This window comes from Carassius auratus, chromosome 34 (assembly GCF_003368295.1).
Source record: "Carassius auratus strain Wakin chromosome 34, ASM336829v1, whole genome shotgun sequence".
Lineage (NCBI taxonomy): Eukaryota > Metazoa > Chordata > Actinopteri > Cypriniformes > Cyprinidae > Carassius > Carassius auratus.
Genome location: NC_039276.1, coordinates 24,639,675 through 24,664,143, shown reverse-complemented (window position 1 = coordinate 24,664,143; position 24,469 = coordinate 24,639,675). Strand labels below are relative to the sequence as shown.

At 38.1% G+C, this 24,469-nt stretch overlaps 1 protein-coding gene across 1 annotated transcript in view; it reads left to right on the top strand.

The window, feature by feature from the left end:
• The window catches only part of LOC113053603 (unconventional myosin-X), a 66,906-nt gene that overhangs the window by 23,086 nt on the left and 19,351 nt on the right, over nt 1-24,469 (top strand). The window contains exons 5-20 of the mRNA XM_026218748.1: nt 1,068-1,202; nt 1,297-1,435; nt 1,574-1,658; nt 1,787-1,893; nt 2,775-2,904; nt 3,763-3,881; nt 8,637-8,783; nt 8,877-8,977; nt 10,452-10,518; nt 11,537-11,629; nt 11,963-12,031; nt 13,447-13,529; nt 13,984-14,092; nt 15,588-15,668; nt 19,569-19,693; nt 19,958-20,072. Of these exons, the coding sequence (XP_026074533.1) occupies nt 1,068-1,202; nt 1,297-1,435; nt 1,574-1,658; nt 1,787-1,893; nt 2,775-2,904; nt 3,763-3,881; nt 8,637-8,783; nt 8,877-8,977; nt 10,452-10,518; nt 11,537-11,629; nt 11,963-12,031; nt 13,447-13,529; nt 13,984-14,092; nt 15,588-15,668; nt 19,569-19,693; nt 19,958-20,072 (1,705 nt within the window). The remainder of the gene's footprint in view (nt 1-1,067; nt 1,203-1,296; nt 1,436-1,573; nt 1,659-1,786; nt 1,894-2,774; nt 2,905-3,762; nt 3,882-8,636; nt 8,784-8,876; nt 8,978-10,451; nt 10,519-11,536; nt 11,630-11,962; nt 12,032-13,446; nt 13,530-13,983; nt 14,093-15,587; nt 15,669-19,568; nt 19,694-19,957; nt 20,073-24,469) is intronic.

The following is a 24,469-nucleotide window of genomic DNA, read 5'->3' as shown; positions in this document are numbered from 1 at the left end:
AACAGTGGGGAGGAAAAATTGACCCACCGGTCACTCACTATTCACATATTCAGTAATTCACAAAGTTTGTAAAGTGCTAAAATAAAAGTGTTGAAAATAAATGAAGGGAATTCACTGTCATTCACCATTAAGGGGCAGATGTTACTAAATGTAGTGTTTTGGCTATGATCAGTGATCCGATTTGTATTCATTTCAATATACCATTTAAAATTAGGCACCAATATCCTCGTGGGCAGCACACTGACACTTTGGGAGTCCCGGCTTTCCAATTGCCCAAAAATTCCCAAAATACTTTTTTCTCTTTCCATAGGTGGAGGTTGACCCAACACCAAAGTAAGGCTTTAAAGGAAACTAATGTTAGTTTAATCTGTTAATAAAGCACATCATAAACAGAAAATGTGTCATGTCATGAAATGTTTTAAATGCAACGGAATCTCTAGACTAATTAAAGTGATCACAAATTAATAAAAACATTAGGCCGATTAATTATTTAATTTCCACGGTTATTCAAACAACGTATAAATTATATAAGAAAGTGAGCAAAAAACATTTAAAGTATCAACTGAGCTTTTTGAAACTCCGAATCAGTTAAACTCCACACACAGTGTATGGTTAATTATTCACTGTTTTGAAGCTCTCCAATCGGATCGCGTATTGCGAACCATTTGATTCAGATCGGAACTTCGGCACTGTTCGCGGGATTTTTTTTTTTTTATCCCCACCAAAGATAAAAATTATTCAGCAGAGGCAGGCTATATATATATCAATCATAGTTTGCACAAAATTATCAAGCAGTACAGCTGTTTTCAACATGGATAAGAAATGTTTCTCAAGCAGCAAATCAGCATATTAGAATGATTTCTGAAGAATCGTGTGCTGAAATATTCTCCATTACCATCATAGAAATAAATTCAAATATAACAGCTGTAATTATTTTAATTACTTTTGTTTACTGTATTTTTGATCAAACAAATGTAGCCTTGGTAAGCAGCATAACAGACTTATTTCAAAAACAAACAAAAAACCACAGACAAAATGTGTTTTAGATCATGTTTATTCATTCTCAGTGGAGAGAGCGGTGCGGGGAAAACAGAAAGCACCAAACTGCTGCTGAAGTTCCTGTCTGTCAAGAGTCAGAGCTCCTCAGGCTCTCCGCTGTCAGAGAGGACCACCAGAGTAGAGCAGGCCATCGTACAGAGCAGGTCATGTATGCTCTATCACACCTACTCTCTTCTTACAGATGTTGTTGCATTTCTGTCCATTTTAACACCTGGCCTTTCTCTCCCGCTTTCTCAGTCCAATAATGGAGGCGTTTGGAAATGCAAAAACCGTTTACAACAACAACTCCAGTCGCTTTGGCAAGTTCATTCAGCTTCACTTCTCTCAGAGTGGAAATATCCAGGGGGGATGTATTATTGATTATTTACTTGAAAAGGTATCTTTTTATTATTATTATTAGTAGTAGTAGTATTGTAAATATAACAGATAATATAAAAATAATGACTGTTTCTAGCCATGGATTTAAGCAGTTGTACTAAAAGCTTTGTGCTTTAAAAATGTCATTGCATTTCAGAATCGAGTTGTGCGGCAGAATCCGGGAGAGAGGAACTACCATATTTTCTATGCATTGTTGTCAGGTGCTAAGTATGAGCAAAGAGGTGAGATTTTAGCATTATATCTAGTTTTCTTTAGTTTTGGTGGCACAGGAGTAACACACTTCACCGTTACACAAGCTCTTTGTTTTTCTCTTTGGCCATTGTGTTGTGGTATGGATTGTTCTCATCAGAAATGTACATGTTGGCTGATTCTCCTGAGGCGTATCATTACCTCAACCAGTCCGGCTGTGTGAAAGACAGAAGCCTGGATGACAAACACCTCTATGATAGTGTGATGGTGAGTCAATTCTGTATGTTTATTGGCTCTAAGGCAGTTGCTTTTTTTCATGAGCACACAGATTTTAAAGCAACATTTCACCCACAAATGAAAAGTCTATCATTGTTCCTCACCTTCATATCATTCCAAGCCTTTTCAAAATTTGGGTTAATCTTTGGAACACAAATTAAGATATTTTTAGTGAAGTCTGGTGAGGTTTCTATCCCCGTTGACCAGGTAATTAAAACGTAAAAGATCCAAAAAGCTCTTAAAGGTGTTTTAAAATGAATCGAGATGCATAGAGCAGTTTAATCCAAGTCAGTGAAAAGAAGACTAAATTAAACCTGTTAATGATTAAAGCAATCACAACTCTTCACAAGACTTTCAGTTTGAATTATGTACTGTAGGTTCATTTTACAACACCTTTTTAACCTTTTTTAATCGTTTTAAGTTTTGGTCACCTTGACTTTCAACAGAGGCACATAAACCTCTCAAGTCTCATTAAAATGATCTTATTTTGTGTTTCAAATATTAACCAAGGTCTTATGGGTTTGGAACAACATGAAAGTGAGTAAATGACAGAAATTTTACATTTGGTTGAGCCACCAACAACCTTTAATACCATGCAACTGGGCTTTAATAAATGGTCCACTAGAGGGCACCATATCTTTTATTTTCTGTAATCTGTTCGGAAGTACATTACTAATTTAACTCGAGTTATTCTGAGTTTTTCCGCCTATACATATTTATTGGTTAAGACTCTATGATCATAGTAAGCATGTGTAAGCATGATGTATCCACATCCCATTACCTTTTCTCTTTCCCTTAAGAATTCAGTATCAGCTGTCAAATATCTGTCAAATAAAGCATGCTCATATTTTCATTCTGTTTAATGGCTGTAGGAAGCATTGAAGGTGATGGAATTCACTGAGGAAGAGATCCGTGATGTCTTCAAGCTGCTGTCTGGGGTCTTACAGATCGGAAACATTGAGTTCATGACTGCAGGGGGTGCTCAGATCACAACTAAAGGAGGTTGGATGTCTCAAGAGCATACCTAGCATGTTATACATGCGTTTTTAAATAGTTATCTTAGTGGAAGGATCTATACCGCCTGTAGCCCCGTCACACAGTATCAGCCTATATCTGATCTGTCAGGAGTTATGAGTAAAGCCTTCACTGAGTAGAGTGTGTAGGGGCATGTTACAACATGTCGGTATTCACTCTGATAACTGCACTTCAGACGGGTGATAACTCACTTCTTAATACTGGAGCAATTCCAGAAGTCTGCTGATAAAAAAAAAAAAAAAAAAAAAAAAAGAGGAACTCTGTCATCATTTACTCAACTCTTCTGGTTGCTTATTTCAATGCAACTACAATGAACTGAGTCCAAAGCTTATTACGATTTAGTTTAGTTTTATTACCACTGCAATACATTTTACATTTATTCTTGTGATGACGAAGTTGAATTTTCTGCATCATTACGCCATTCTTCAGTGTCACATGATCCTCCAGAAATCAATCTAGAAACTTGCAATATTATTATCAGTGTTCGAAAACAGTTCTGCTGCTTAGTATTTCTATGGACCTTCTAGTCTTAATGCATTTTCCCCCAGGATTTTTAGATGAGTATGCATTAGATGAGTATGCATAAACACCATTTATTTGAAATAGGTTGATTACAATGATTTGGTCACCTTTAATTTGCGATGCATCCTGAAATGTGAAATCGGGTCCAGTTATTTCCCAAAAATATGCTGGAGACATAAATTTAATTTGAAAGTCAATATTTGAAATTTGTATAAGCAATTAATATACATTAACTGCTGTATATGTGCATACACACTTTTGACAGTGGTGAAGGCTTATGCGGTGTGTTTATCTGAATGACAGTGGTCAGTGTCGTCAGTGATCTTCTGGGACTCGACTGCTTTCAACTGTCTGAGGTTCTGACTCAGCGGTCCATGATCCTGAGAGGAGAAGAGATCTGCTCACCCCTCACTGTAGAACAGGTAAGGAACCAGGACATCAATCCCTCTTTATGATGTTATATAGTGCACCAGCATATATAGAAATGAGATATATTTATGTGTTAGTCTATTAAAATCTGGTTTATTTACAGTTTTGGCATAAGTTTTAGGCCATGGTTTCAAAAAAATGTTTTTTTTTTTGGTTTGTTTGCTTTAGCCATCATGTTGTATCATGTCGTGGCATGTCTGTGTTGTGCCCTCAATGTGTCCAGAGACATGTTCCTTTTTCCCTGCATCCCCAGACTCACTGACAGACTGTCATTAAAAACATGTTCACACCCATACGCCTGTGTAGAAAGCGTCTTTGCGTGACTTGGTACCGTTTCCTGTTTTTTGTCCCCTCGGATTCCTGCTATAATAACGCAGTGATAAAGATCTCATGAGAAGCAGCAACACAATAGAGGCCGAGTGTGGAGACAGCGGTTAGCAGATGCCTAATGGGGGCAGTCTATCACGCAAATATGCACAGTAAACACAAGAAACAGTCAGATCAGCACTAGTGCAATGCTTTCGAAATGTACTCTCAAGAATTCCTCGTTCCCACAATGAAAGTTCAAGTGAACAAAAATCAAAGGCCTGATTTTGGTCATCTGAAACTGGTTTATGAAAAAGAGCAAGACTGATGAGGGGAAAGTGTGTGCATGCCAAGAATAAAGAGATCTCAACCTACATTAACCCATAAATTGCATCTAGCGTATAGAATGGGCTCTGGCTTTTGTGACCAACTCGGTGGAAACACACAAGCAATCTTTTCATGAACAAAGACAATGGCCACTAACTCCAGCCTGTGTCAGTGGTCATAAAGCAGTGCCACGTCTTAATGGAGGCCCTTATTCCTACTCCTCCTTTCCTCATAATGCCTTAACACAGTGGTCAGGACTAGGGGTGGGCGATATCTCGATATTTAAAATATATCGAGATATTTTTTAAACACGATATGGATTTTGACATATCGTATATATCGATAGATTGTTTATATTCTGATTCCGCCACTTTGCTTGTTTGCCTTCCCTGTGCTGTGCTCGCCCCCGCTCGCTCGCCCCCTGCCTCCTTGCTTTTGTTCCCGTCTCAGCTCGCGTGTAGAGAACTAGTCAAAAAAAAAAAAAAAGACAACTGGCTCCATTATATGGAGATACTTCAGTTTTAAGGCGTAGGGCGAACGGCAGGCAGATGTCTACTGTAGGGCCCAATGAAACGCGGACGGAATCGCGGAATCCAGTCATAAAAATGGAATTTACAGTTTAACGCGGAATGTCACGGAATTGGTCAAATTTTAAATGAATTAATCAAAAGTCGGTCATGCACTTACATCAAATCGCGAAATGGACTAATATCTGCAAATATTAACCCGGAAAAGTCTATTTAAATATGAATCCTGCATGTTCTGCGTGTCTGTGTCAACGAATGGAGCAGAAGCGCGTCTTCATTCATTAAACACGGAAGCTCGCATAACGCTCGCGCTGATTTCATTGTCTTTCCTCTCTCTAAATAAAGACGTGAACACATGAGGAACATCTCCAGAACTGCACTGAGAGTCACTTCATGAGCATCTGACCGTTTGATTTGAGTAAGACTAGCTCATATCACATCATAGACTGTGGTATCACATAAGCCGCGTTTCCACCGCAGGAACTTTACCCAGGAACTAGGGACTTGGTCCGGTACTTGGTGTGTTTCCACCGCAGGAACCAGGAACTAAATAAAAGTTCCGGGTAAAAAAATGCCCCCCAGAAAGTCCCTGCTGGCGAGGTGGTACTTTTTTAAAGTTCCGGAACTTTCGGGGGCGGGACTTTGGCGCTAAACATGCTGATTGGTTGAGTTCACGCAGCATTGGTTGAGTTCAACCACCATTTATTCGGATCAACATTTTCAAAATATTACTGTTATTGTGTCATGAAATGTAATTTTAAAAGTATTTCAGGCGAGAATGTAGTTGTTTGAAACTCAAATCTGTTGTTTATTTATAAAGACAGCGCCTATTTAAAAATGTGTTTCGCCGATCTCATAGACGGTGAGCTCCACTCGATCAGCGGGAGCTCAGTCCTCATGTATCCGCCGAGAGCAGCCTCTCCTGGGATAGACCTTCTGATATGTGCCGCTGGCTCTGATGTGTCTTTAGTGGTTAAACATAAAATATAATTCAGCTGCGGGGTAAATCTAACAGGTTTTCTTTGGTCTGTATTCAATTTATCTATATGTTAAAATGAAAATAAAAAGGCAAGTCTATATAATATTTCTTTCATTGTAATGGCTGTATATAACGTTACACATATCCCTGAACTAAGTACATTTCTACAGCTGTTATTATGTTTAAATGAAAATGAAAGGAGGCAGTGGTATTTTATATCCTATTTCGTTTTATTGTAAATATACTGAGGGGAAAATTGCAGTAGCCAAAGCGATCTGAGTTCACGCTGCATTGGTTGAGTTCAACCACCATTTATTCGGATAATTTTCAAATATTACTGTTATTGTGTCATGAAATGTAATTTTAAAAGTATTTCAGGCGAGAAGTAGTTGTTTAAAACTGAAATCTATGGTTTATTTATAAAGATCATGCCTATTTAAAAAATGTGTTTCGCCGATCTCGTAGACGGTGAGCTCCACGTGATCAGCAGGAGCTCAGTCCTCATGTATCCGCAGAGAGCAGCCTCTCCTGGGATAGACCTTCTGATATGTGCCGCTGGCTCTGATGTGTCTTTAGTGGTTAAACATAACATATAATTCAGCTGCGGGGTAAATCTAACAGGTTTTCTTTGGTCTGTATTCAATTTATCTATATGTTAAAATGAAAATAAAAAAGGCAAATGTATATAACATTTCGTTTCATTGTAATGGCTGCATATACACATTTCCCTGAACTAAGTACATTTCTGCAGTTGTTATTATGCTTAAATGAAAACGAAAGGAGGCAGTGGTATTTGATATCATATTTCGTTTTATTGTAAATATACAGTAAGGAAAATTGCAGTAGCCATGACGAGCAGACTGAAGTTATCAAGTACGCTGCTGTTTATAGATTTACCGGACTTGCGTCATCGCGGACAACACACTCCTGAGACGAATGCACAAAGTCTGAACCAACTACCGAGGATGCACGTCCAAAATCAGCGTACTTTTTTTTTTTTTTTTTTTTTTAATCAGCGGTACTTTGTTTTGAGAAACGCGTGCAGACCTACGTCACCAGTCTATTTGCCTAATCTACCCGGTACTTTACACCGCTGTGGAAACGCAGAAAGCAACAGGTCTGGGGGGAAAAAAGTTCCTGGGAAAAAAAGTTCCTGGTACAAATGTTCCGGGTAATTTCGGTGGAAACGCGGCAATACACAGAACTGTAAAGGTAAACCCGTCAAAATAAAAGTATTTGACAGAAATCTATTACTATTGTACAGCAGAATGTAGATAGCCCACTACTACTACTATTAAAATGAAACGAACATAATTTTATAAGAAATAATCACACAGCATTTCTCCCATGTTTTATTTTTAATAGTAAATCCCCTTTGTTTACCAAAAAATAAAGTTTGCCTAATTTTAAATAATTAAAAAATAAATTAAATGAATGTTTTATGCCTTCATTTGATAATCAGAAAAATGTAAATACACAGAATTTCTGAAGGGAAAAAAACATTTCACATAAGGCTATTTTAAGAATTGTTTTTAACTTATTAAGTTGTTTTTATGCATTTAAATAATTGCACATGCTAAAACACAGAATTAGGTAACAATAAAACATATGGTGAAGAAAAAAATAAAATGTTTCATAGGCCCCTTAACATGTAATATTTGCCATATTTGTTTTTGCAGTAGTTTTTTGGGTGTTATTTTTCCTGTAAAGATATCGAGATATATATCGTATATCGAGATATAGCAAAATATATCGAGATATATTTTTTGCTCCATATCGCCCAGCCCTAGTCAGGACCTCAACAGCTGCCATCCTGTCATTCTTTCAGGTCTTTCTGATGGAGCCAGCACACTGTTCAGAATCAGGCAGAAGTGTCTCTGACTGATGAATTATAGTGTTGCTGAAACAATAGACGGGAGTTTGGCATTCTTGGGAATAGCAGAGGCTAATTTGTGGGTATTAACTTTCTCTCCTTCAGTAATTCAGTAAAAGCAGCTCAGGGTTATTGCTGGGTTTATGAGTTGAACAAACTCCAGAAGCAGATATTTCCAGAGCTTCCACACTTTTCATCACTTTTACTAAATGAATTGGTAGGCCAATTTTAGTGGATGTACTGTGTGAAGTCAGCGCACACAGTTTATTTCTGTATTCTTGCACCAGTGTAATTTATCACATTTAACATGAACATGTTCCACATGCACCACTTTTTGCCCTTAATTTTCGAGCATAATTAAAAGCAGAGCGTAATTAAAAAACAGACTTCTTTATTGGGATTGGGTGGTTTCAATGTGGGTTAAGTTTCCAAATACTTATTGGGGCCACTGTATTGTTTTCAATCTCGGCAGTAAATCAGGAAAGACATCCATTGTTTTCAAACTTTGCATGTTTAAAGACATACAATTACAGAGAATAACAACCCTGCAGATTCAGCCCATAAAGTGAACTTGTATGTTCTTTATTCACGATGTCGAAATTCAGATATATTAGTGTTTTGTAATAATCTCTAGAGACATTGCTTGTTGACACTGTGGTTTTAAATTGGACTGTCGCAGGCTAGCTTAAGGAAAATGTCGCTAGATTAATATACGTCTCTGCCCTGCTTTCCAAAGGCAATTGATTCCCGGGACTCTGTGGCCATGGCATTGTATTCCCAGTGTTTTTCTTGGATCATCACCAGAATTAACCAGAAGATCAAAGGGAAGGACAACTTCAAGTCCATCGGCATTTTGGACATATTTGGCTTTGAGAACTTTGAGGTGAGAGTTTGTTGAGTGCAGAGGTGAAACGTTCCAGCCAGACTGTCTGTCGATGGCATTTTGTCATGTTTTTACGACTTTTTCCCCCTCAAGGTGAACCGGTTCGAGCAGTTCAACATTAACTATGCCAACGAGAAGCTCCAGGAGTACTTCAACAAGCACATCTTCTCCCTGGAGCAGCTTGAATATAACAGGTGAGGCCTGTCATTGACCCTGGTTAACACTGAAACACAAACAAGGAAGAGATATGTCAGGAAAAAAGTGCTTCAGTTATCAGATTCTGACCTAGTTTTGCATCAGAAACTAGCTTAGATAGTCCAACACTGTCTTCCATGCTCCATTTTGCTAGATTAAATTTGCTTTATGCATGATCATAAGACCAATTCCATATACACAACAGTAGACTGGATTCATGGGAAAGTAAAGCGTGCATCAGAAGCCCACTTCAGAATCTTGCTGGTTGTTGTCATTAGAATATGTTTTGCCTGCTCTTTGTGCGATCAGTGTTACTGTGTCCATAACAGACTTCTGTACTCAAGGGGAGCAATATTTCTGTTACTTTAAAATCAAACTAACTTGATCAACAAGATTATCTTAAAACTGTTTGCTTAGCGTTTTGAAAGAGAAATTGACTGTAGAAAACGACAGTGCTTTGTGCGCCCCTTGTGGCCACTCTAAGAATGCAGTGCCAAGATTCTGTTCTGACACATTTCAAAGTATATTTCAGGCCTTGGGAATCTTAAAGTACAAACATGCTTATTCCTAGTTAACTGAATATTAGTGTGCAGTTATCAAATGTCTGTGCATATAAACTTAATGTGATATTATTAAGCTAGCTATCAAAATATTAAGTAAACTATTTCAAACTGTTGCTCTACCGTGACAGTAGTTCACCCGAAGTGACTAGAATATTACATTTTATGCTAATTTCATGTTATAGCAAGAAAGCCAACTGTAGAGGAGAGAACTTTATGCTAATGCTTGTCATACATTTTTATAACACAAACACACATATTTGCGCATAATGTGTTTTAAGCTTTTAGAAATATTAGTGAATCTTTCTGACCAAGATATCTCTAGTTAACATTATAGCTAACAACAACACACGTTGAGTACTGAAGTCTTTTCTTGTCAAACAGTAATTCAAAATAAGTGGATACTACTGGACTGCACACCTGCAGCCCATTTGAGCATTTGTGTGCGTGTGTGTGTGTTTGTGTGTGTGTGCATCTCTATGTACATTATGTCCTCACAGTTACAACATCATCAGGTCATGAAATCTATGTGTGAAACCCAGTGTATGATAATGGTCTGTACACACATAGCTTCAAACTATCAGGTGTCACAGAGAGGTTGAAATAGCATACACTGTAGATGTATACATGATCATGATGTACAGGACATGGACAGTCCTGCGATCTCTTTTAAGGGAGAGTGATGGAGAGGTCATTACTGTTCTTGCTGTAGTGGCTATGGAGGCACTCTGCCAGATGTGTGAATGGGTCTCGTCTTTCCCACACAGTTGTGTTCTTGTGTTGAAATGTGATGGCTGAGGGGGGTCAGCAGAGCCCGGTCACAGCTCATTTCATCACCCTGAGGATAATAGCACCTTTGTGGACTTGTACTGTTGTGATGTTGCTCAAGAGTTTCTCTTGTGTCTCCACGCAGGGAGGGGATACACTGGGAAGCCATTGACTGGATGGACAACGCAGAGTGTTTGGATCTGATCGAAAAGGTGTCCTTTTAACCTTTGACCTTTAATCAGCTCTCACAGCGACCACACAGTGCTCATTAGAAACCATTATAACGTTGATAGCACGTGAGAAATGTGATAATTTCAAACTATTATCTCCAGTAGTCATTGGATTTTTCAGAGAGATTTGCAGACTTGGTTGGTCTTAAAAAACTGTAAATAAATCAGGGTTCATGTCTAATTTAGCCTCTTCTCTGCATCATATCCTGCCCTCTGCACCATTTACACTTACTAGTTTTATTTTTTACATTTTTACTTACTATGTTAATGCGCATACATGACAGTTAAAAATGTTGAAGTCAGTATGAAATCATCATATTAGAATGATTTCTGAAAGAACATGTGACACTGAAGACTGGAGTAATGATGCTCACAGTTCAGATTACTGAATGAAATTACATTTCAATAAATTTAAATATGAACAGCTATTTAAAGTTTTAATAATTGTTCACTGTTTTTACTGTATTTTGCTCAATATAATGCATCCATGGTAAGCATAAGAGACTTCTTCCAAAAAATTACAAATAAAATAAAAATCTTACTGAACCAAACCTTTGAACCATAGTGCAAACCTCTAAGAGGTCTGAAAAGTTTCACATTATAATTGTATAAGCATCCTCTATACATTCTAAAAAAGTGATTTTGCATGTACAAAAGTCTGCTGAATGCAAAATTAAGAATGCAAATTGTTGCATATGTTGCAGTAAGAGTTGCATGTTTCAGCTGAAAATATGTATGGGTGCTGAAAGTGTTATAAGGGCATCCATATCAAGTGGCTAAAAAGGGAGATATAAGAATAATCAACAGTTTGATGTGAACCTTTGGACATTTTCTAGCAGAAATGTCTACATAACATTAATCTGTGTAAAGTATTAGACACTAGTAATGAATAACGGCCCACTGTTAAACCAATTATAACTAGCTTCTCTGATCGAATACAAACTGGAAATGTGGAGAGCCAGAGGGAGCCTGTGCTTAGATCAGTGTGCTCTTTCCTCAGAAACTGGGCATGTTGGCTCTTATCAATGAGGAGAGCAGATTCCCTAAAGGCACAGACTACACCCTGCTGGAGAAACTCCACAGCCGGCATGCCGTAAGTCCTCCTTTTCAAATCCCTCAGACATACAGTACACACTTTCTCTCTCCCCCCCATCTTATTTCAGATCACAGAGAGTTAATTCTTCTTTAACCTCACTGATAAAGGCCAGCGCTGAGCCAATAGTCAACACCCGGTCACACCCCCACAGCCTCTCACACGCACATGCACAATACGGTAACATGAACAGGCTTTCCTCAGGCTGCAGGAACAATGAGTGTGTCCTCGGAGAACCCATGCACAGTCTGCCTCGACTGAAGTGCCTCTGTCTGTGCTCAATGCAAAATATAATCAATGTCAAATAATGTGTTATGTGTTCTATCTCTGCAGACAAACCCGTACTATGTGAAACCAAGAGTGGCAGATCACCAGTTTGGTATTAAACATTATGCAGGAGAGGTAATTACATCAACAAGCGGTATTATTTCAGTATTATTTGTATTCTATTTTAATATTTATTATTGTTTTGTAAGCTGTTTGATTCAGCTTTAGGCACAAGGCCTCAGGTAATGCTAATGACTCAAGTATTCTAACTGTTGTATAATATTAAGCATAAAATGTGCTTTATTCATTTACAAGGGTGTTAGTACATTTTGGAAGCAACAGCAGGTGGAATGACCATTTCGGTTGATATCTAGGACCAATATCCCTGTCTTTCACTATTGCACAGGTGTGATTACCAGGAGAAAGTGGACACAGTCTTCTCTCATCACTTGCAGTGTCAGTTTCAGGCTTTAAGAGAGGAATTAGTCTTTTCAGGAAAGTGAGGGAAAGCAGTCTGAGCAGTATGCTGAAAAAGAGAGAGATGGAAAGCAGAGAGCTGGTTTGCCCTTTCACCATGGGCACCACACGAAGCCTCCACAGTTTAATGTGCTGGAAACCACACGTATAACATGCTCTCCCCTGAGGAGCATTTGGCATGCTGTCCAGCTCCTTCTCTAGCTGCAGTTTCTCTTTTCCTGACGCTTTTTATTTACACTTCTACTTGGATTTCACTCTTAACTTTCTCTGCTCCAAAAAAAGTAATTTTGATCAGTACTTCAGTCTTGTTTTCCAGTAAAACTATATCTATAATTGCACAGGGTTTTAAGACGTACTTCTTGTGAAGTTTTGCCTCTCAAGTAAATATCTCATCTTTTAAGGATTTTTATATATTTTTACTGGACAATGATTAATTATACCAGATATTTTCACTACAGTCTTGTGCACAAGATGTCTGAAGTGATTCATGGCTCCCACAATATCAATCCAGTCTTTCAAATGCTTTCAGATGGAGAATATCTTTAGCATCTGCACTCTAGGCCAACACAATGAAAGATCGGACTATAAGCTTTAGATTTAAAGCTCATAAAACAGCTTCTCTGTTTAAATGAGAGATTGTAATTATTGAGATGGTGTTTTAAATACCCCCTGCATGTGTCATGGATGCTGCATATTTTACAGCTCAGGCGTTTATTTCATGGTGTTAAGATTAGTGGAGGAATTTGTCACCACGGAGGCCATGACGGAGTAATACTCAACAGGTGACTGCATTAAACTGCAGCAGCTCGATCGACCTCTCTCGTCAATCTCTCATTAATAGGTCGAAAGTAAGACACAGGAACAAAGACAGTGTATCTCTTCCACACATGCACAATTCAGTTCAGAGACATGTTAGGACAGACACATGAAGTAGGTTATATAAAAAAAGGTTTATAATTAAAACAGTATTTTCCGTCCACAAAATACATGTATGTAAATGAATAAATTCTGCATTATTTTCAAGTCACTGTACTTGTATTTTAGAACAGTGTTTGTCTTTGTGTGTGTGTCAGGTATTGTATGATGTGCGTGGCATTCTAGAGAAGAACAGAGACACATTCAGAGATGATATTCTCAACATGCTGAATGACAGCAGGTAACTAATCATGCACTTCATTTCTGCTATTCTATGCAACGCAAGTGTTTGTACTGTAAATGATACTTCTCATACTACAAAAACTATATATATGTAAGGACAGTTTACAAGAAATATTATGGGGATTTTGGCATATCTTCTGATACTGTTTAGTACTACATCTAAAAGTATACATTATTGAAGCTTTTATGAGTTCTTTTTAATTAAGAGACTACATGGAATAATTCTACTTTTGAAATAAATTTGACATACTGAAGGACCATTTAAAATAATTTAATGAAGGCAAAAAGCTGTTTTTAAAAAAACCAAGGCCTAAAATATATAGTGTTCTATGTACATTTATCTAAATTTGAATTTAAACATCCAGCGACTCTGAAGCAGTTGTTGCTGATCTAAATTCCTGCTGATATGAATGATGTTGTGAGTGATATTGGCTCTATTGTGTGTCTCTCAGGCTTGACTTCATCTATGACCTGTTTGAGCGTGTTGGTAGCAGGAATGGAGACGAGACTCTTAAGATGGGCACTGCCCGCCGCAAACCCACTGTCAGCTCTCAGTTCAGGGTAGGACACGGGATCAATGATCTGAAAGCACCATCTGATGTTTTCATACAACTGTGTGAAATTATACTTTGAAAGAATCAGGACATGACGATTGTGAGGCATCTTCTCTGTCCCAAAACCTAGCCTAGCATCTTAAGGCATTATAGATGTGCTAAGATACCTTGTTTATAAAGGCAGCATCACATGATTCACAAACACAGTAACTCCCAGAATCCACTGCTCATTGAAAAAATAAATTCAAGATGGCGGATGAAGCAAGGCATGTTTCATTCAGGATTTTCAAAAACAGTTCAGTCTAATTAGAAATACATTATTTGCAAAAATGCGTTTTCGTTTTGTATGTGTTATGTATTTCTGCGTATTGTGTCATTAGCTTAGCGACATGCTAACATCAAACTCTATAGAGTGCAGCAGTCTGATTGACCCTGACTGTTAACCCTTAAAAGACAGACCTAAAAAGAAAGAAAGAAAAAAAGATCTGGAGCCAAGGCTGCTAAAAAAAGTGCTCGGCCACTGTCGCACTCTATGGAAATCAGTTGTTAAATCACATGTGTGAAGTCCTTTTTGTTTGACACAAGCAATTGTGGTCTATGTAGAATGTTCCAAATCAGTCAATTATTGGGTTTCATGATAGTTACAATGCTTCCTTAAAGGATAGATGCCTTCCCTGTTGAAAACAACAGCATGTGCTGGTTAGGAATGTTTTGACACATGGCAGCTGGTTTGAGCTGGTTTAAGCTGGTCCTTAGTTGGTTCTGAGCTGGTTTAAGCTGGTTATGAGCTAGTCCTGAGCAGGTGTTGTTTAAGACCAACCAAGGACCAGCTTAAACCAGCTCAAACTAGCTACCATGCTTTAAAACATACCTAACCAGAATATGCTTTTTTTCCCAACAGGGTTTGTGGGCAGTAGTCAGTGAAGCAGCTCAGTAAGTTTTGAAACAGAGTTAATATACGTGTGTTCTCATGTGTGGGCTTAATATTTTGGGTGGACATTCCAGGTTGTGAGTGAAAACCTAGCAGAAATCTTTGTTTATTTTTCTGCACTTGTGTGACTGTATATGTACCTTCCATGTGTGTGTGTGTCTGTGTGTTTTGTCCTTTTGTCTGTGTCCCTGTATATCTGCCTGTTTGCAGGGTTACGGGGCTTTACATGTCATAACTGCCGTGCAGGGGATTTGGCTGCTGCCCTTGTACTGTGGCTCTTAAAGCCAGGGGATTACCCACAAACCGGGCACAAGGGTTTGACCGGGTCCGTGCATGTTCCCCTGTTCCCCTGTCATTAAAGCCAGCCTGGAGCCTCTCAGTCTAAGACTGTGGGACAGAGTGCAGGGTCCTTGATGTGACTGGGTAAATACTAGCCCCGTCACTGCCCTCCTCAACAGGAGATGTGGGAAGGACAAGCAAATAGCAACTGTGGTTGCTGAATGGCAGTTTTGGTGCTGTTACTTTCCTGTGCAAGGGTGTAATTTAGTGTTATTGTGACTGTGTGTTTCAGGACTCTCTCCATTCACTGATGGCCACTTTAAGTGCCTCCAACCCTTTCTTTGTGCGCTGCATGAAACCTAACATGGAGAAGGTAGGACTGACACTTTTTGTACTGTCCATATCACACTTTCTTTCCTTATTGAGTCAAACAGACAATAAAATTAAATCAGATGTCATTTTCAAATGAATAGTTCACCCCAGAATGGAAGCCCATAATTTTTTATTCACCCTTTTATTCAAATTTATCATTGCATCACTTGCTCATCAATGGGTCTTTTGCACTGAATGGGTGCCGTCAGAATGAGAGTCCAAACAGCTGATAAAAACATCACAATAATCCACAAGGGAAGTTAAAAGCAGCTGGTTCATAATTAATGTATTATTAAGATGAAAATAGTCCATGCATTTAATGCAAACCACATTTTTTAGTTCTTCTGAATCGCAGTCACATTTACCATTGCTCAGCAAAATTTTGCAAATGAAATCTAGTAATTTCAGTTTGAATTGATCGGGAGTTTTATATAAGGGTAAAAATGTTCCCCACACGTTTAGCTCGTGTTAATGTTGGCCATGTGAAATTGCTGCACTGACCAACAGAAAGCTGCTTCGTTTGAAGGTGATTTTTACATGAGCTGTGTTTACTCAATTGATAATAGAATTGTCACTACTCAATTGATAATAGACCAATAGTGACTGCACCTTTACAGTAGCTTTGTTGGTGGAACAGATGCAAATTTTGTTAATACACCAATAACCTTTCCCTTCCCCTGTCAACAACCTCCCCAGTCAAAACTTGCACATCAAGATGTGTTCCGCAATTTTTGAGGTCAATAACATCAAACAGCGCTGGCTCTTGCTTGTCTCATAACCAAATATTTCTGCACCAAATTTGAATTTGCACAAATGCAAATGAGATTTGAGAGCTTTCGCTGGTTTCTATATGCTTTCATTGAATGGAAAAATAACACACTGAACATAATTAGAATATTTAGAATATTTATTTCTCCTTTTTTGTTAAATGAAAAAATGCAATTGGCTTTGGAATGGTTTGAGGGAGAATAAATGGGTATATATTGTTTTTATATATTTTATATATATATATATTATATTGTTTAAATTGTTACTGCCTACCTAAATGTAAAATGCTTAAAAAGACTAAACTAATGAGATTCATACTTGGCTTTAATCAACAGAATATTGATTACATTGTTAATGTAAAAATATAAAATCGTTTTATTTTTTTTATTTTTTTCTGGTAGAGCAAGTAATGTTTATTTAACCTAGAAAATGTGACTGGGACAGGAATTTATTTAAAAATTCTTATTTGCCAATCGAATTTTCAAAAATAAGCAACACTGCATAAGATATTAAGACTTGTTTTTAAAGCATTTGTCTTTAATTTGAGTATATTTTGTCCTATACTGCTTTGGAAATTTTTAAAAATTTACCTTGCTTTGAGTATGTAATGTTGCTTCTGATTTATTTTATAATTCAATATTTTCATTACTTACATACACAGTTATACTGTAATCGCATAGGCGTGACAACGGAGTTGAGGATCCAAGTGCTCAAGGGCACCTCAGTCAGGGTATTGCCGGCCCGAGACTCGTACCCACAACCTTAGAGTCAAACTCTCTAACAACTAGGCCAGGACTTTACCCAAATTAGTTACATACACAGAGTATACAAGAATGGTCAAAACAGGCAGGGTAAAACAGCTGCAGACAGGTATAATCCAGGGCAGACAAAAGAGTAATCCAATAAACAAGCAAAAGGTCAGGGCAAGGAACAGTCCAGGGTCAAAAACAAGGCAAGGCAACAAGAAACACAGGAACTAGGGCTAAACACAGGCTTTAAATAGGGAGACAAATAAGGTAACAAGACACAGGTGAATGCAGTCAGTGATGACGAGTCCAGGTAAAGGATCATGGGGAATGAATTTTGGGGTAAAGTGGCAAGGGTCTGTAATGGAGTGCCCTCTAGCGAAGCTCACAGGCACTCCAGAGATCATGACTTATATACATAATACAATTTGCAGTGAAATGTAAACCTGGTCAGCTACTTAATCTGTGCATTAAATATTGAAATGATGGATAAAATGGTAACATAAGACAAACAAGAAATAATGCATTTAAAAAAAGTTTAAAAAAAATCTGCTGGAAAATGTCTAAAAAGACTGATTAAGAAGTCATTATTAGCAGTGCAGTTGTGAGAAGCTGTACAGCCAGCAGCCTGCCGTGTCCTGCACTCTGTACAGAGTCTCTTTGTGCTGATCTGCTCAGATTGGAGTGGCCCATCCCCACTGCCAGCACATTCCTGCAGCCCAAACCCGCCTGTGCCGGGGTCAGAGGTGACGGCTGTCTGCTTCAGCGGCACTGAGAGGAGTATCACACTCCTGACCTGCGGCAGAGGAATGTAGAGATAACAGCCAGAAAATCACACAAAGCCTCTACCCTTCATCATATGATACAATTGAGCCGTAATGGTGCTCATTCGTGCTCCTGTATTACTGGAATTATTATGATTGCATTGATTTATAGAGGACTCTCGTTTCAGCGGGCAGAGGATCAGGTTGGTGCTTCTGACGGGGTTGTAGTATTGTGATAACTGTCCTGAGGGAGGGGAATCATAGTCTCGTCTGGCGTGCTGCCTGGCTCCCTCTGTCATTACACTCCTTTTCTTCTAACATTTATGCCACTCAACATCTCACCTCACTCCAGGCCCCTAAAGACAATTGTGATACTGCATACTTCATGTCTGACCCAGGTTTACTGCCCAAATTACTGGGAGACCAGAAATATACCTCAGACTCTTGTCACATTAGCCTGACATGACAATTTCTGTTCAGATTGACATGAAGGACATGGCAAAAGGTAATAGAGGAACATGCTGGTTAGACACACCAGATGTCTAGGAGTCCCACTCCTTAACAACAACGATCAAATGGCCTGATGAGAGAGGACAGTGTGGGAGCAGCTGAGCACCGGGCACCTCACACAACAAACATAATCAATCCCAGATGAAAGCTCCCATTGCTGACATTGGTGTTTGACCCTCTCTTCTTCCCACAGACATCTTTTGTGCTTATGTAATAGATCAAAATAAGTATCTGAGATCTCACTGTTGTTTATGGTTAAAGTCAGAATGAAGCCAAAATAGGTCCTATTCCTGGTTTCATTGAAAAATATTCATCCAGTGTATGTTATTTCAAAGATAAAATGTTTGTCTTTGTAATTTTTCATCAACAACTGCAAAGCGTTTTTTTTTTTTCTAGCTGACATCACCAAGCCCTCTTATTTTTCGGATCCTCAATTTTGTTGTGCACTGCAAAAATAATTTTCTTCAGTGTTTTATATCAGTATTTTTTTTAATCTTTTTTTTAATTTAATAATCAAACTGTCAAGAAATGTCTATTTGACTTACCGGTAAATAAGATAAGTTACTAAGATTTATTGTCTGAGAACATATTTTAAAGGGTTAGTTCACCCAAAAATGAAAATTCTGTCATCAATTACTCGCCCTCATGTTGTTCCAAAGCTGTATGAGTTGCTTTCTTATGTTGAACATAGTATAACTCATACAGGTTTTGTAAAGACATGAGGGTGAGTAATTAATGACAGAATATTCATTTTTGGGTCCTAGGTAAACTATCCTTTTAAGTTTTTTTTAAGTTTTATTATTATTATTATTTAACAATGATATTGAGACACTACTACACAATAGTGACCAAGAATATGGGTAACTGTATAATTGTCTTCATCATCATCATCATCAAAATATTGCTATGAGGAAAGACCAATAAACTAAGAAAAACCTTGCATCAGATTATGGAACTAAAATGTGTAACTATGAACTTTATTTCATGTTAACTTATGCTATTGTAATAGGACCACAGTCAAATATCGAGATTTGATCCATTAATTTTCAAGTAATATTGGACACAGCCTATCTATTTCAATGCTGATGGACATCTCCTTCTGTCTTCTTCCAGAATGCAAATAAATTTGATGCAGATGTTGTTCTAAATCAGCTACGTTACTCTGGAATGCTGGAGACAGTGAAGATCCGTAGAGCAGGCTTTTCTGTACGGAGAACCTTCCCAGACTTCCTCAGCAGGTGAGACACATAGCCAGGAAACCATCACCAAACCACTGACAGTCCATCAAAATACAGTGTGAAGCGCAAAATCTGTTCCAGATGCACACAGTCGATTCCTGACAGTTTTTTGGAATGGAAAATATAAAGTCAGTGTCCTTGAAATCATAATGAACAATAGCAGGGAAGTTTTTTTCTGAATCTATCAGTATATTGTTCTCTTACAGTAAAATGAGTGAGGTGGAATGTGTGTATGTGTTCAAGCTGTGCCCGCTTCCTGTGCAGATACACAATGATCCTGAGGGACAAAAACCACACGGCGGACGAGAGGAAGAAATGTGCAGATCTACTGATGAAGTATGAAGTCACAAAAAAAGAGTGGCAGCTGGGAAAGACTAAGGTGCGGTTGCATGACCAACACATTGACACACAGTTTAACGTTCCAGTATAAATAATCTGTGCTAGACCTCAGGGCAAGAGTGCAGAGACTTTTTATAAAAGCTTTTTTCGACTACTTGACCTTTGTGTAGCCTGTGGGTATATCCCTGAAATTCATACATTACAGTGTTCAAAGAGTCATTTGAATTTAAATCCAAAAAGAAGGAAAAGAAGATACACTTTTACTTATTTGGAAATTCACACTGTGTTCAATTATCATGGCGTTTACAGTTTGTGAGCCCTTCGAATATATCCAGATTTCTGCATTGCTTACTCGTAAAATGTGGCCTGAACTTAATTAAAGTCACAGTTATAGACAACCCAGCCCTAGATAGAGTCTTTAGCAATGTTTTCATGGCTTCTGCCAGCATTGTGCATCTCTGCGTTCTGTTGAAAAAAGTTCTGTGAAAGCTTTTGGGACGAAGCTATGGAGCACACAAACCATTCTTAAGAAGGTTATATTTGTCAGAGAGCAGGCTCTTTGTATGCGTATATTTTAAGAGCAGGGCACCTGTGCGACCCATACTTCCGATTTATTTTCCTAATTGACTCCAATAGTTGTTCATTTATGTTTTCCACACTGCCCTGTGAACGATGACTCAGTGTCCTCAATGAATTTCATAAAGAATAGAACTGTTTAGCTGAAGAACAGAATACATTTAATGTGTAATTAATTCAGAAATCCAGATATTTTCAAAGGGTTCACAAACGTATTGTTGCCACTATGGTACTCCGAGGGACTTCTTGTAGTCAACACATAGATGATACCTCGATATTAGCATCAAGGACGTGATAAAAGATGGTACTATTTTCAAGGTAATGTTTTGCAACAGTTTTGGACTTTCAAAGGGGTTTTTTTTTGTCTTGTGGTGTTTTTTTTCTGTCTGTCCTCTCTACATTTTTTCCTCTTTCTTCATCGCACTTCCTCTGCTCTCACCCCTCTCAAAAAAAACCCTCTCCACATCTTTCTAAGGAGTTTTGCGGTCCCTCACTTTACTGAAATGACTCATCCTGAACTAGCCGTCTTGAAACGAGAGCGCAGCACTTTAAGGGGCGTTTGGCAACAGGAGCACAGCAGCTCTGAAAAGAATACTTTCTGTTCTCTGTTCAACAGTGTCTATTCATTCTTATCTTGTAATCAGTCAATTATTCACTCTCTTTAGTCAGTCTCTGCCATACATTAAGCACAGCACTGTTACTGTTTTTACAGTTAGCGGAGCTCTGAGGTTTCTGAGGAACAGGAAGGCGCTGTAAATAAAAGGCATTCCTGTGTCCTTTGATTCAGACCAATTTTCTTTAAATTAATTGAATCCAGTGTGCTCTGTGTTATTTCCTTTGGGGTCTTGTGGTTACTGGTTTTCCTGAGAGCTAGTTTGTTTATCTCTTTATCTGGTGTCGCATTGTTAGCTCGATGGTGCATTAATGCGTTGTTGCTGTGATTATAGAAATTGAAATTGGACTGAATAACTTGAGATGGAAACAGTGATGACCTGTCAGTGCTCCTTTCGGTCATGAGATGCCGAGTGGGTCATTATGAAAGGAAAGCCAATTCAAACCAAACAATTAGATGACAGTACACCGTTAAACTGAACTACGTAAGGATCATTTGCTTTTCTTTGGATTTTTAAAGAAATTAGTTTGATTCAACAAGGACACATTCAATTTGTATATTTGATCAAAAGTAACAGTTATGGCATTTATAATGCTACAAAAGACTTTAATTTCAAACAAAGGCTATTCTTGTACTTATACTTTCTAAATATTCATCAAAGAAAAATAAAATCAAGTTTCCACAAAAAATATTTTTAAAAGCTGCACAACATTGATAATAATAAGATTTTTTTTCCTGAGCAGAAAATCAGCATATAATATTATATAGATCATGTGTCACTGAAGACTGGAGTGATGATGCTGAACAGTCAGCTTTGCATCACAGGAATACATTTATAAATACATTTTAATATATATTCAAACAGAAAACAGTTTTGTAATTTTTACTGTATAGACTGTATAGACTATTACTGTATACTCAAATAAATGTGGCTTTGGTGAGCATTAAAGAGTGCATTGTTGTGTTACTCATATATAGTAGTGTAAGTATAATTTAATATATTTAATAGTCATACATTTTTGTGAACTGGTGCTGCAAAAACAAATATACCTTATATTTTAAATATCATAGAAATAGATATGCCTTTAAGAACAATTTCATATATGTGCCATTAAATGCACAATACATCTGAATTGACCATGGCCTCAATAGATGATTCAATGCAATATTTCTCCTTTTCCTAGAATGTTGCTTTCCGTCTCCCACACACACATGCATAAAGAAACTGAAACAAATGAATTCAGATACACTCACTGGACACGCAGTCTCGCTCCCTGCTGAATAGAGTCATGCTTTACAAATTGTTTCGCTGTAAAATAGCCTCATTGTTCTGAGTGGTGGGGTCAGGGCTGGATGGCTCCAATTTGTTCTCAGCACGTCAGAGCTCCAATGTACTTAAGGTCAGCTACTCTAACCTACAGCTTTCACTGCTCTACCAGGCTCCTCCATCATATTTGTTAAATAGCCTGTTGCCCTAATGGTGGTGAAAAAAGAAAGAAAGCTGGTGTCCTCATGACAGAAGCTGGACTAATGGACCATGCACAAATCTTATTCCAAAATGCACGTGTATGACATTTCACCCAACATAGTCCTTCACTAAAACATTACGTGCATTAGTTCCCCACAGTTACCAGTTGATTGTGTTTATCCCTTTCTGAAAAGACCAGGGTAATTGGCTCCCAGCATATGTGCTGTGTTTTTGGTGTCCACACAGGATATCTTACCTAGTTTAATGTCAACATGAATTAGCATTCCTGATTTATTTTGCTTTAATAGAAACAGGTTTTCTGTTATAATAAATGTAGGTCATAAACTGGTTTGTATCTATTGGTAATCAACTTGATGTTGAAAAGTAATATTTATAAAATATAGCCTATGAGAGTTTGCCTAAATATCTAATTGGCGATTGGTTAACATCATCCAGAACTTGTATAGCAATGCTTCTCAACTTTTTGGACTCCTTTGTCCAAGACATTCAAAGGCTCTGCTGTCTAAACTGATATAACTACATTTAAATTAATCCTGTCATCATTTTCTCAACCTCAGGTTGTTTCAAACCTAAATGAGTTTCTTTCTTCTGTTGGGCACAAAAAAAGATATTTTGAGAAATGTTAGTAACCAAACATTCACTTCCATAGTATGGAGAGAAAAAAAATACTATGGAAATCAATGGCTACTGTAAGCTGTTTGGTTACCAACATTCTTCAAAATATCATCCCTGTAAATTTTGCTAAGGAAATCATGGTTATAGTGATTCACCAGTAAAACCTGCACCAAACCACCTTAAACCAGCATTGGCCAACAGTGGTAGACACATTACGAATCTGGAACTTATCTTGTATTTCAGTAAAACAATCATATTGAAGATCCAACTTGTGTTCTGTTGGGTATAGGAATTTAGTTAGGAATCTACAGAAAAACACAGTCAGAGTCAGGATTCTGGACCAGTGTCGTTGTAGGGCCACATGAAGTGTTATTAGCAGCAGACACCAGGCTGTGCTGTATGAAGGTCGTTTGATCAGTGTTTACACACATGTTCCACACATGCATTTCATGTTTCTGTATAAATACAGTCTTATGTGTTAAACAGTTTAATGTATTCCAGCAAGTCTAGGTTGGGAGTCAAAGCTCCAGCCAGTGACCTTAACTGTATCCATCATTGCTGTATGTGTTCACGGATCCGCTATAGTTGTTATCATGGCTCAACAAGGTCTGTTTTCTTTTATGATTTCATTTAGAAGTGTGTGATTGTGATCCGTAGAGAATGTGTGTTCACTACAGGTCCTCTTGAGTGGTGGCACTGGTTTTTGTTCGTGCTGTTTTTGCGAGTGTCAGATTTGAGGTGGAGGTGAGAGGAGGGGTGTCAGATCGAGAAAGGGGTCTGGGATCGTGTTCTCGAAACAAAACAACCTGTGTGTAATTATATCCATGCTGATTGTGTGTTGAGGAAGTGTGATCCCTAGATCGGGGCTCAGGGTTTTTTGCGTGGGATGGGGGAAGGATGTGGACGAGGAAACTTCCTCCAGTGTGTGTCTGCAGCTGTGCGACGTTGATTACAGGAACATCTGGGCCGTCGGTTCCAGGAAATCTCACAATGAGCTTAAAAGATGTGTGGGAGGCCAGACATGAATCATTATGCTATGTGTATGGGTTGATATTAATTGAAAATACCTGATTCTGGTAAAGCCACCACAAACAGACTTTACAGAACCTACATTATGCATGATGTATATTGGATGCTGCTTTGC